At 64.5% G+C, this 13,161-nt stretch overlaps 3 protein-coding genes across 3 annotated transcripts; 1 reads left to right on the forward strand and 2 right to left on the reverse strand.

Annotated features, from left to right (window-relative positions):
• Positions 1 to 3,863: 3,863 nt before the first annotated feature.
• On the reverse strand, positions 3,864 to 4,455 carry EMIHUDRAFT_362087 (hypothetical protein). Its single transcript, XM_005789900.1, has 2 exons — positions 4,151 to 4,455; positions 3,864 to 3,961 (listed from the first exon to the last, which is right to left on the reverse strand). The coding sequence occupies exon 1, from the start codon at positions 4,411 to 4,413 to the stop codon at positions 4,207 to 4,209; it is 207 nt and encodes a 68-aa protein (XP_005789957.1). The 5' UTR covers positions 4,414 to 4,455; the 3' UTR covers positions 3,864 to 3,961; positions 4,151 to 4,206.
• Positions 4,456 to 4,764: 309 nt separating this feature from the next.
• Positions 4,765 to 5,468, reverse strand: EMIHUDRAFT_362089 (hypothetical protein; the record flags this gene model as incomplete). The annotated part of the gene is made up of 2 exons (XM_005789901.1): positions 4,765 to 4,904; positions 5,145 to 5,468. A coding segment is annotated over one exon (324 nt), but the record flags the coding sequence as incomplete, so codon positions are not given.
• A 2,776-nt stretch (positions 5,469 to 8,244) lies between these two features.
• Positions 8,245 to 9,760, forward strand: EMIHUDRAFT_454875 (hypothetical protein; the record flags this gene model as incomplete). The annotated part of the gene is made up of 4 exons (XM_005789902.1): positions 8,245 to 8,445; positions 8,521 to 8,571; positions 8,740 to 8,920; positions 8,997 to 9,760. Coding segments are annotated over 4 exons (564 nt in total), but the record flags the coding sequence as incomplete, so codon positions are not given.
• Positions 9,761 to 13,161: the final 3,401 nt, after the last annotated feature.

Raw genomic sequence — 13,161 nt, forward strand, 5'->3', positions numbered from 1 at the left:
CCCCAAAGGGTGTACGAGGGTAGTAGGAGGGGAGGGGAGGAGGGGAGGAGGGGAGGAGGGGAGGAGAGGAGGAGAGGAGGAGGAGGAGGATTAGGAGGAGAGGAGGAGGAGAGGAGAGGAGGAGGAGAGGAGAGAGAAGAGGCGAGGAGAGGAGGAGGCGAGTGCACACCTCGTCCTCCCGCCTCTTTGCGTACCGCCGTGCCCACTCCCGCCCGGCGGCCTGCTCGTCCGCGCCAGGCTCCGCCTCTTCTCTCAGCCGAAAGACGGGCTGTCGCTCCATCACCACCTCGCCCTCCGCCACATACACCTGCAGGACGACTCCGTCTGCTGGAGCCTTTATGTCGACGCTCACCTTGTCCGTCTCGACGACCGCAAGGACCTCATACTCCCTCACCCTCGCGCCGCGAGCGCAGTGCAGCTCGGCGAGAGTGCCAAGCTCCGCGTCTGAGTGCTGGTCACCCCGCGGCCACTTTGGCGCGCAGATGTCACGCTCACGGAAGCTCACGGAGGAGGCGGTGGCAGAGGAGGAGGCGGTGGCAGAGGCGGAGGCGGAGGCGGAGGTGGATGCTCTCGAGCAGCGTCTCCGCGATTGAGACAGGAGAGAGACTCCGAGAGGCCGCGATTGGGCCGGGAGGCGTCGCAGCGTCGGCGAGGAGCTGAACCTCATCGACAAGACCGGCCGGCGAGAATCCTGGCTTGCTAAATACGGCTTTTTCTTTCTTCGGATCGCTTGTATTGAGAGATAGCTGATTTTTCTTTCTTTCAAGAAATCAATCGCGCGCGCTGCTCACAAAAGAACAAGCATGCTCTCCCCCGCCAACACAATGAGCGGAGCTCCGGACGAATCCACCGCCACGCCACCGCTGAGTGACTCGGAGGAGCGGCCCTTCAGCGAGGGCGAGGTGTCCGAGATGCTCGAGGCCGCCGAGGCGCTCGCCGAAAACAACGAGCTGCTGTACTCGGACGTGGACGCGCGGCAGGAGCTCCAGGAGCTGCTCGAAGAGCTGCGCGACCCACATTCTGAAAGGGACGTGCAGGAGCGGGGCCGCGTGCTGCTCGACCTCCTCGAGTGGCTGGAGTCGGGAGGCGAGGAGCTGGGGGCGGAGGGAGGGGAGGAGGGCTTGGCCGAGGGCGCGCCTCCTGGGCAGCAGCTGCGCCGCGTGGCCGCGGCGGGCGAGGAGCTGGCGGGCGAGCAGCCGCCCTATCTTGGCGAGCAGGCGCTGGCCGAGTTGTGGGTGGAGGTGGGCGAGTTGTGCAACGAGGCGGACCTGCCAGCGCTCGAGGACGAGCTCGACGGCTTGCCGCCCGAAGAGCAGTGGGGCTCGCTGCTAGCGGTGCGCCGCTACTTGCTCGACGGGGAGGCCGAGGAGCAGCGGAGCTTTGAGTTGTGGCAGCCCAGCGGAGAGGAGTTGCTCGCAGTCTGGTCCGACTTGCTCGTCAAGGTGAGCGCCGAGGACGCCGCCGAGATGCGGACCCTGTGGGAGAAGGCGGACGGGGACGAGCGGCGCGCGCTCGCGTGGGACGTGCGCAGGTACGTCGCCGACCTCGAGGAGGAGGAGGAGGCGATGGCGGCCGAGCGGCGAGGGGCGGAGGAGTGGTCTCAGGGCGGCGGCGTGCGGCGGCGCGGCGGCGGCGCGGCGGGTGGCGTGGCGGCGGCCTGCGGCGAGGAGGAGGACGCAAAGGGCTACGCCAAGCGGGGACTCCGGGGCGGCTTGCTCGGCGACTCCGGGGCGAAGCAGCGGCGCCGCAGCTGGCTCGTCGCTGCGGTCGGCCTCTCTCTCGCCGCAGCCGCGGCGGGCCTCCTTGCGGCCGCCGCCGGCTGGCTCAGCCTGCCCTGAGGCGCGGCGCGGCCGTGTCCCTTCGTACCCCAAGGGGTTCGCATCGCCCACAGCGCGATTTAGAACACGGCTCAAGCGGGCTCTTGAGTACGGCTCTATTGGATGACGCAAATCGGTCCACGGGACTGCTCTATGTTGTTGATATGCTAATGTGTTGCTGCTACGGGCGTGCCGGTAGTGACGCGTTCACATCGCGCTGTCGAGTGTCTCGCAACTCGCATTTATGCCATGAAGGCACCGTGGGTGGGCCTTTCCACAACTGACATAATAACAAACCACATGCACATACTCCGATGCAACTCAGACGCAGACTATTCCCTGAGGCGGCGGCTCTCGCACGGCCACCAGCCACCACCACGATCCCAAAGCCAAAAATGAAAAACCAAGCACGGAGAGACCACAACCGTCCACCGACCCACCGGACCAAGCTCCACAGCACAGACATGCACACCCTTGGCCCCTCGGCTAGGTGGCGGGGCGGCGGCGTCTGAGGCAGGTTCACAGACTGTAGCCGACACCAAGGAGGAGGAGAAGCGACGGGCGTACTTTGAGTGGGCGATATCGACCGGGAACGCGCACGAGGCGCGGGCCGTCGCGGTGACTGAGGAGGACTACGCTCGCATCGCGGTTCTGGAGCAGGGAAGCGGGATGCCGTCGGCTGGGGCCGACCCTGCTGCCACCACCGCTCCGTCCGGCGCTCACCCGCTCGACCGCGACGGCGACGGCGTCATCACAGGCTCTGAGAACGCCCTCGGCGATGAGGAGAAGCGACGGGCGTACTTTGAGTGGGCGATTGCGTCAGAGAATGCCGCCGAGGCCCGGGCGGTAGCGCTGACAGAGGAGGACTACGCTCGCATCGCGGCTGTCGAACAGGTCGGAGCGGCGAGCGAGTCCGGCCCAGCCACGGACGATGGGGAGAGAGGCAGAATACCAACCACAGAGGAGGAGAAGAGACGGGCGTCCTTTGAGTGTGCGATGTCCGCGGAGAACGCGCACGAGGCGCGGGCTGCAGCGCTGACGGATGAGGACTACGCTCGCGTCACGCGCCTCGAGAAGGCGGAGCTGGAGAGAGAGATGAACCTCGACATGGGAGCGGAGGTCTTGGAGGGGAAGACGGTCAACGAGATCAAAGCGCTCGGAAAGTCCCGCACCGTCTTCGGGAAGGGGCGCTTCTCGAGGTCGAGGAGCAACTCCCCTCGCAGCTATTCCTCCCCAGGGTCAGCGCGCAGCGAGGCGTCGACTGACCCGTCGGAGAAGGGGCGTCGGCAACGACCGTGGCGGCGGCGGCGGCAAGACGAGTCGCAGAAGGATGAGGAGCCAGGGCAGTCTGCTCACCTGCTCGACCGCGACGGCGACGGCGTCGTCACAGGCTCTGAGAATGCCCTCGGCGATGAGGAGAAGCGACGGGCGTACTTTGAGTGGGCGATCGCAGCGGGGAGCGCTACCGAGGCCCGGGCGGTAGCGCTGACGGAGGAGGACTACGCTCGCGTATCGGCGCTGGTGCAGGACAAGGTGGTGGCGGCCGAGACCATCGTCAGTGTCGCGGGAAGCCATGTCGACAGAGAGCCGGAGCGGAGGGAGGAAGGGGCGGCGGGGGAGCAGCACGGCGGAGGCGACGCTGCTGCTGCGCCGCCTCTCGCGCACACTGCATTACTGGATGAGGAGGCGGAGGTGTCAGAGGAGCTGGAAATCTAGAGCGCGGGATCCGGGAATAGCCTCGCTCGGCTCTCGTCTCTCGAGCAGGCTTGACTCGAGATATCGTCGAGCGAGACAGATACGAGAATCGAGCGATCGAAAGCCGAGACACCTGATTCCGGCGCCCCGCGAGGAACAGGAGTCTCTCTCAGGCCACCTGGACCTGCACACCTGCCACCTCGGTCCTCTCGCATCTCGCTCGGGCCTCGGCTCTCGCCCCGCGGGCGCTCGTAGGTGCTAGGACCCTAGGTGTCGTGTGTACGTCGTAGAGCTGCGCTAGCTCGTACGTTCAAGCAATGCCTCGAACCATGCATGCGCGTTCTGTCAAGTAGAGGTGTTATCTCGTCAACCATTTCAATGATACAAAAGCATTCCACGCAGCGCTGCGGGCGAGCCTATCCTTCCCGTCTTCGCGCCGCGCCGCGCGCTCTCGCTCTCCCCCCCCCCCCCCCCCCCCCGTACGCTCTGGCCTCTCTGCTCTCCATCTCTTTGCCGCGATCACGGTGCCACCGGCCCTCTCGCCGCACGGAGTTACGCTCTCCTCTCATCTCCAGGTGCATGTAGCACATCGCTGCATGCAGATACAAGCGTCCTGGAACCAGAAATCGCCCTCGTGCACCGCGTCGTGCACACACTTTAAGACTCAACGGCCCCCAGGAACAAGGCGGATCTCTCACTCAAAGATCGTCTGCAGGCGCAGGCCTGGCGCCCTCCTGCTCATGCTGGCGCACAGTGAGCAAGGGAGCACAACACCGCGGGCTGAGCGTTGCCGCTGTCGTGGGGTACGCAGGCGCACAGCCTTGACGACGGGCAGTGAGACAGAGCTGCACTTGGCTTCCCGCGCAGTCCTGTCCTCGTCAAAGGAGAATTGGAGGTCCATGAGGCTGAGCCGCCAAGCAGCGCGAGACCTTGGTTGCTGAGCCGTCGTCCACGAGCTCGTTTTTTGCGCGATTTTTCTCACGGCGTCTTAGACGCAGCAAAGAAAAAAACAGCCACTTAATCACTGGTCGCCATTGCACCGCGTCGTGCACACTCTCAAGACTTAACGGCCCAGTTACTGGCGGGCCCGTCAGTCTTGCAAGCAAACAAGGGGACTCTCTCACGCAAAGTTCGTCTGCAGGCGCTAAATACAGGCAAAACACTTAATACAGGCGCAGGCCTGGCGCCCTCCTTCCTGCTTGTTGGTGCCCTCGTTTTTATTTGCTGTTATTGAGAGAGCTTTCGTTGTTAAGAGAGAGAGATTTTTGAAGACCAACAAGAAATCACGACGGTCACAGAGATTTGGGCTCGGCAGCTTGTCAGCCCTCAGCCGAAGCTGGGGCCGGTCCCGTAGCCGAGAGAGCCCGCGCCGATGAGTTCGACGCGGTTGGGGGGGACGAATGCCTGAAGGAGAGGGAGGCGAGGCCAGAGGCAGGCTCAGCTGCTCTCGGGTGATCTCGCTTTGGTGGCCGAAGGACCCGATGGTCCTGTCACATTCGCGCTCCGAGTCGTGGGGGTAGAAGAATTCGAGTGGGCATCGAGTCAACACTTCCTTGTAGTACAGCGGACCGCCAGGCTCGCCGGCAGCATCCGCAGGGAGGCAGCATATGAGGCACCCGTCTTCTGGAGAGCTCAACAGCTGCGGCCGCGATGGCGGAGGTCGGCCGCGAGCGAGCAGCTTTTGGCTGCGGGATCGAATCGCGGAAGGCTCATGCCCTCGCGGAGCGACGCGGGTCGCGCGGCGCGCGCGTGTGCGAAATGCGACAACAGACGACAGACGACAGACGACTGAGCGCTGTACGACTGAACGACCGTCGCCGCAATCGCCACCGCCGCTATTTTGACGAGCAGCGCGAGCGCGCTCGTCGGCGGCCAGCCGTCGCGGGCCGGGCCGAGCCCGGCCTCAACCGGCCGCGCCGCCGCAGCAGGCCGGGAGGCCCGAATGGCGGCCGACCAGCTGATAAGGATGTCTTCTCTTCGTTGTTAATACAAGCCAATGGTCCCTGGTAGCAGTCACTCGCACACACACGCCGCACTGCACCGCGCGCCCGCCCACCGCCCCGCCCAGGCGGGAAAGAGATGAGGAGATGGGACAGCGAAGGAGGAGCACAAACACGTATGGGAGGGTTCAGTTGTGCGCCACGCTGCCCGGCGTTTCTCACTTTCCGGGACAGCCCCGCCCTTTCGAGGCAGGAAGGTGACGACTACCCCATACGTCCAGTCCGAGCCTGGCTGTTCTTCACCTTCCTACCTACCGTGTGTGTGTGCCTACCTACCTACGCCCTGTTGCTTTACCCCATCGCCGACCGCCCACACCCCTCTCCTCGTTCCCCCCTCATCTTCTCCAACCTCGACGAGCCGACGATCCGCTGACATATGAGCACGCTGATTTTTCTTTTTTCTTTCGCTTCCCGACGGGCTCACACGCTCGCAGCATGCTGCAAGAGGAGGCCACGCGGATGCGAAAGGAGGGCCACTTTCGTGACGCCTCCCTTCAGTGGCGCGAAATGCAGTTCTGGCTCGAACAGTGTACCAACTACTCGCAGCAGGCCGCCATCATCCTCGGTTTTGCCTTTGCGTCCTTCAGCGCCGACAACCTCGGCGTGCTCCCGTGGTCAGACATGCCGCTCACCTCCGGAACATTTGTCGTCGCCTCGACGGTCGGGATGGTCTCAGCGCTTTCGGTGGTCGCGTTTGCATCGCACTTGATGCTCGCATCAGAGAGACTAGCAATGACGACCGCCGTAAAGGTGGCGGCGGTAGCGGTGCGCTCGCGCATGAGTCTCGTCGTCGTATGCTACATTATCTCGTTGCTGTCGCTCATCGTCGCGGCTATGTCGCTCCTCTTTACGATGTGCGACTACAAGGACGAGAACCACGGCGGCGACCGTGCCGAGGACGTGTGCAACCGCGCCGCCTCGGTCTCGGCGGCCGTCGTCGCCATCGCCATCGCAGGGAACTTCATCGCCGTCCGCAACACGCGGCGGATGGTGCGGCAGGCAAAGGGGCGAGACGGCAAGCGGCACAAGTCCTTTCATCTCTCGCGCATCGCCACGCAGGCTCATCCGTGCCCTGCCCCGAGCCCCGCGGTCTGTGACCATTCATTCGCACGTCTCGTTGACCCACCTCGCCACCTCACCACCTCGCCGCCTCTCACCACATCACTGACTGACTCCCAAACTCGCGACCCGTCCCCCGACACACGCAGCGGCAGCCTCACGTCCCGCCGCACCGCCGCACCGCCGCAGCTTCGCGAGCACCACGAGATCATCGGCGTGACGCGAAACTCGACCGGGCACAGCGACGCCGCGGGCAGCTCGTTCGAGGACGCGGCGGAGGTCTCCCCCTTCCGCTCGGGCGCGGCGCGGACGCTGCCGCAGCGGGAGGTTGCGGTGAGCCACGACAGCTACTACACGAGGTTTTGAGGGTGGGGTGCGGCATTGGGGGTGCGGTGGCGGGAGGGGGGGGGGAGGGGGCGTCGTGCGGTGAGAGAGTAGAGAGACGTGGTGGTTGCTCCGCCGCCAGAACCGCCGTTCTAACTGACCTTGGCTTTGCTCCTTGGAGCTAAACATGCGAGGGATCTCGAGAGAGGGGCCGCAGAGTAGAGGGTGGAGTACGCGGGTCAGCTATACCCAATACCGTAGCAGCGCCGACCGGGCGTGAACGACCGGCATGGCATCGAGTGCCGACACACACACACACACACGACTAGTCGCCGCCGCAAGGCTTAGGCGCCGGCGGGTACTTGACGAACCTGTTGCCGTCTGCGTCCTCGGTGGTGAGTCCGACCACGTGGCCCTCCCCGTCCTTACTGGTGCTGTCTCTTTTTTTGGCAGCGCGCCTCGGTGTTAGAGCGCGCGGCGCTCCAGCAGCGCTCTACACCCATGAAAGCGGCCAGCTGCTCCTGCTCGACCCCCCGCTGCTTCGCCGACCCATCCTGCATGGATCAGTCCGTTGACGGCCTCGGCTGCGGCGCCGACGGCACCGCGACCTGTCGCTTCTGCGGGGACACTGCTGGAAAATTCCGAGCGTGCCCGTCGCCGCCGGCGCCGCCGCCCTTCGACTGCTCGGCCGTCGACCCACACGAGTGCTCATGCGCCGCGCCGCAGCCGCTCTGCGCCTTTGACAGCACCTGCAGCCACGGCGGTCTCGGCTGCGGCGCCGACAGCAAGAAGTGTTGCCGCTTCTGCGGAACTCCTCCCTACGACCCATGCCCTCGCGACCCGCCGCCATTGCCGCCGCCGCCGCCGCCGCTTTTGCCGTTGCCGCCGCCGCCCACGCAGCTTCCGCCTTGGCCGCCGCCCCCTTCTTTGCCGCCGCCGCCGCCCCTTCCGCCCCGGTGGCCTGATTGGCCGCCGGGGCCGTCTTACCTTCGGATTCCGCGGCGGTTCTTTTCCCCTTCGCGGGTTGTTCCGCCCCCCGATAGCTCGTCCCTTGGAGGTTTCTCGTGGGCTGGAGGGGGGAAGGGAGGAGGCGAGGCGCCCCCAAAGTGCGTCTCCCCTTTTGAGGTGCACCGGATACTCCTCCTCCTTTGGGCCTCTCCGGTGGAGCCCCCCCCTTCCCCCCCCCCACGGCCCCTTTCAAAACACATTTTAAGGCCCCCCCCCCCCCCCCTCCCTCCCTCCGCACCTCCCCCTGCTCCCGCACTGGGCAGGACTCGTGGGCACCCAGCCGCGTCCTGCAGCGGGCGGCGGGCAAGGCGGCGGCGGAGGAGGAGGCGGCGGAGGCGGCGGTCGAGGCGGCGGAGGCGGCGGCCGAGGCGGCGGAGGCGGCGGCCGAGGCGGCGGAGGCGGCGTCCGAGGCGGCGGCGGAATCACAAGCGGCGGGCCGTCTCTCGAATGCCCAGGAGAGGGAAGGGGGGAGGGTGGCGGCGGCGGCGATAATTGTGGCGGCGGCGGCGGAGCCGGAGGACTTGCTGCAGGGGGCGCTTCAGGTCCTCTCGCCGGGGGGGCGGGCGCCCCCCATTGTTGTACTATGTCGTAAAGCGCCGATGGTGATGTTGTTGAAGGTGCCGTCGCGGGGGGCGCCCACGACCCTCGACTATTGGGCAAAGGTCAAGGCGCCGGCATCTCCGCACACCTGTGCACCTCCTATGCATACTCCGCATCTCAGAGCTCCGCACCTCGGATCTCCAAACACACCCCACACTCCGCACCTCCGCATCGCTAGCATTCGATGGACTCGCTCCTCTCCGCTGCCGTGACTTGGGCGACTCTGCCGCTCCTAGGACGGAGTGAGCGGCGGGCTGCTGGCGGGCAATGGAGCGGGCGGCGCCTCGCCACAGCCACCGCAGCAGGGGCTCGAGCCGCCTACCGCCGACACGGTCGGGGGCGGAACGAGGGTGGGCAGCGAGGTTGGCAGCGCGGCGGGCAGCGCGGCGGGCAGCGCGGCGGCGTCGAGCGCTTTCGGCCCCTCCGACGAGAGAGGGCTGTTGCAGCTATGCGCCCGGTGTCGCTTCACGCTTGCCTGCGCGACCCCATGTAGGCCTCTCTGACGAAGGCCCCACCCCGGCGTCACGCGCGCCGCGGGAGGCGCCCGTGTGGGACTCGGACTCGTTCGTGTCGTACAACCGTTCGGCGAGCCGACCAAAGGCGAAGCGCGTGTGGGAGTTTTGATGAGCGGAGAGAAGGCATCTCGGCAGTAAGGCTTAAGACTCTAATTTCTCGGCTCTATGTAATTAATGACATTTGAAATCATGAATGGCGGCGTCTGGAGAGGCCACCACGGCCGGGGGCGGTAAGTGGGTGATACGGGGTGTGGACCCTGAGTTGACCAGGGGTTGTGCGCTGGGCCCTCCTGCTCGGCTCCAGCCGGTAGACAAGTCTTATCATCAACAGAGTAGATGGATCTGACCTCGGGGCCGATGTGACCCAGCGCTGGTAGCGTGGTTTTACCTCCCCCCCCATGGTCTCACAGTGTGCCGGCAGTCGCCGAGCAGTGTCGCTCACACAAGCCGCAGCACAAGTGACTGAGGGCCAGTGAGGGCGAGCCCATCGCTGTCACAGCTGTGGCAGCCGCACAGTAGGCTATGTCAACTGTGCAGAGTGTGTGAGCAGCAGAGGAGCTGCTCTCCAGGCTTCTGTCGCAAAGAGCTGCATGCCACCGAAAGCGCTGTCGAGGTTCGCCGAGCGCGGCGCAGGTTGGAGGAAGCCGTCACCGACGAGCGCGTTGGACTTTTCACTCCGGACAAAGACGGGCACACAGCGGACGGTGCGGGGCGTGTGCCCGTCATAGCGGCGAGGCGCGGGACCGTCTGTGGCGACGTGGGTCGCGTCCTCCGATTTCCTCAACTCAGGGTCCGCTCCCTCTAGGAGGGTGATAAACGACCATCACACCGGACCCCTCCATCCCCCCAAACACAGTCCAAACCGACGGCGACGCGCGGCGGAATCACGAATCTGGTTTTGAACAAAAGTTTTGTGGTGGTGGTGTGGGTGTTGTTGATTGGTGGTGGTGTGGTGACCAGTGTACGGCTTTATTTACGCCGGCCGTCCCGTCACTCCGTCTCCTCAGAGCTGAGCCTGAGGTTAAAGCCTCATCCCACTCATGCACGCGTGTCACGGCCGTTCCTCGCTATGCGCTCGCCCACCCACGCTGCCGCCGCGCTGGAGGCGGCTGACCTGCACGTCCCTCCACGCGGCCGCCGACTCCACCGGGTGCGACAGCGCGACCATCCGCGAAGACGTCTGTGCGAGGTGCTTCGTCACCTCGAGTGAGAGCGCGTGCTCGAGGCCACGCTGCGCGCCCAAGCCCAAGCGCGCATAGACCTCGTCACGCGGCCACGAAATATAGCGGCTTGCCGGCTGCAGGCGCACCGTCGCCGAGGCAGGCTCGCCGTGCAGAAACGAGACCTCGCCAAAGAGGCCACCCGTCCTCTCGATCGTCACGCCGTCGCCCAGGTGGATCACGCCCGTCCCGTCGAGCAACAGCACCAGCACGTCGTTGGGCATGCCCTTTGTGATCACCTCGCGGTCTTCAATGTCACGCACCGCAGCCTCGCGGCCGAGCGCAAACAGTCGGCGGAAGTCGGCCGCACTCATTGAGCGCGAGAAGATCTGTCTGTACCCTGCTCCTCCTCCGCCGATAGCTTCACACACCGTTCGGAAAGCAGCCGGCAAGCGTAGAAGGCATTGAGCGCCAGATAGAGGGCATTCCAACGGAGTGGCAGCCACAGCGTCTTGCCAATCGGATGGTAATAGTTAAATATGCAGGCAAACGAGCACGATGCGGTCGCAAGCAATCGGAGCGACAGCTCCGAGGGCGAGGCAAACGAGAGGCCCGTGAGGATGAAAGCCGCGTGGCCAGGCCACTCTGGCCGAGCCGAAGGCCACCACGAGCTGAATCGTGATGAGGCGGGTGTGCTACTTGACACGCCCCGACGCAGCGTACTGTGGCCGTCAGGTCGTCGCCACCCGCACCTGTGCCCTGCACGCGTGCGGCAAGCTTGTGCTTGCAGCGAGCGGACCAGTAGCGATGGAGCGTTCCAGCGTAGCAGCGATGGAGCGTTCCAGCGTGGCAGCGGGCGCGCGCCGCGCTCCACGCCAAGCACAGTCGCCGCACGCATCATCGGCTTGTTTACCCTCTTGCGACCCGATGCTTCACTCATGCTTCGGTGTGAATCACGCCCGCTGTGAAAACATTTGGCGGGGGATTTTTTCGCCAGTCAATAGAGCATGAAAATACCTTTCAGACGGTACCTTTCTGTCCTCCAGAGTCGAAGAACTCGACCGGTGGCTGGCCGCCAAAGTGGCTGGACGGCGCCGCGGCGCACACTGGTGAGCCGCGGAGCACACCAAGGGAGCTGTCCTCGGCGCAGCCGATCAGCTCCCGCGGCCTGGGTGATGGCAGTGGCACTCTCTGAGGCTCCCTGATTTTTTCTGGTATTTGTTGAGCACTCTCTGGTCACCATCGCCGGGCGAGCCTGGCTCTCGCTGCACAGCGGCGCGACCCGCGGTGAGGCTGCCGATCGTCGAACTGGGCTTAGCTCTCAGTCAAGATATTGTGCATATGGTCGGTCTCTACAATATCTTGACTGAGCACGACCGATGAATCGGCAGCACGGAGACAGGAAGGCTCGCTGTGTGAGTCGGCCACGCAGAGGGTCGGAACCTGGGTCGCAAGAGGTTACCTGGACTGCCTCCGTCCAAATGCGGCGGGCCGCAAAAGTGCTAAAAAATTTCTGAGGAGGGTGTGTGTGTGTGTGTGAGCGTGTGTGAGGTGTGTGTGTGAGACCTCTGTGTGTGTGTGTGTGTGTGTGTGTGTGTGTGTGTGTGTGTGTGTGTGTGTGTGTTCTCTGTTTTCTTTAAATTCTTTCTTTCTTTCTTTCTTTCTCTGTGTGTGGGAGGGCGCCTGGGTCTAAATTTAGTGCGTGTGAATGAACTTTAGTGATAGTTTAGTGCGCTATTTAGTGTGTGTTCGAGTGCGTATATAGAGAGTTCTCCTTCTCCCGGTCATCGCTCACCGCGGAACCGGAAAGGGTGTGGTGGAAGCGGGGCACCGGGGCGGCTGCGATCCCTTGCTCTCGCGGCTTCTCCCGCCTAGCTAGCATGCGGGGAGAGCGGCATTGTGCACGCTCGGAGCAGAGTGCATTAACGGAGTCGCTTAGGCGGCTCCGATGGAGTGCCGGTGTGTTTGCCAGTCGAGGCACGAGAATTCTTTATCACGGCGTTCAGGACTACGCTGTGTCGAGCACAGCTAAAAGGGCATACGAGGGAGCTCTCGATCGCCATGCTTTCTGCCGACAAGGACAAGCTCGAGCGCGAGTACCGGAAGCGCATGCTCCAGATCCGGGAGCGCGAGCTCGTCTACTACATCTCGAACAGCAACAACATCGCGACGCTCTCGGCGCTGCTGCTCGGCTGCACCGTCTCCTTCCTGATCGACCAGGCCAACGAGTCGTTCGACCTGAACTGTGTCGACCTCTCCAGCGGCGACGACATCCTCGACTGCAGCGAGCAGGTCCTGCTGGGCAACGGGGGGCAAGGAAACACGCACTACTTCTCCGAGCTGCTCCTCCCGTTCCTCATCCTGTTTTGCACCTTCCAGACCTCCCTCTCCTGCTGGGGCTCGATGCTCATCTCGATGCTAGCGCCACGGCTAGTGCTGCACGGCCCTCCCTCACTCGCGCCGCGCAGCACCTTCCCCGAACGTTCTTGGAACCTTCCGCTGTAGGCTCGCGCTGCACGGTCCTCCGTCCCACTTCTCGTACGTCGTGGACGCGGTGGAGGAGGAGTTCGAGCACCTGCGGTCCATCCTCGCGACTTCTCTCGCGACTTTCATGGTGATCCCTCTCTTCTGGGCCTTTGCAAACCTGCACGAGGGCCTCGCCTTCCTCCTCCCCGCCCGAGTTCAAATTGAGAGGCGATCCATTATTAACAGGCATGAGGGCGTCGCCTCACTCCTCTCTGTCCTCTTCATCGTCCTCCTCCTCCTCCTCCGCGTCGTGTTCGTCCGCCTCGAGCGATCCTTCGTCCTGCCAGACGCCAAGAAGATCACCGGCCGCTGGTGCGTCGATGTAGCCAGCCCTTGCGCTATGAGTCTCGTCGCCGTTTCGAACACAAGCTCGCCGATCTCCGCGAGATTATCCGAGACTTGCGCTGAGGAGCGCCACGCTGCGTTCTTGATCTCACCACCGGCCACCAGGTTCGCG

This window comes from Emiliania huxleyi (genome assembly GCF_000372725.1).
Source record: "Emiliania huxleyi CCMP1516 chromosome Unknown EMIHUscaffold_124, whole genome shotgun sequence".
In the NCBI taxonomy this organism is placed as follows: Eukaryota; Haptophyta; order Isochrysidales; family Noelaerhabdaceae; genus Emiliania; species Emiliania huxleyi.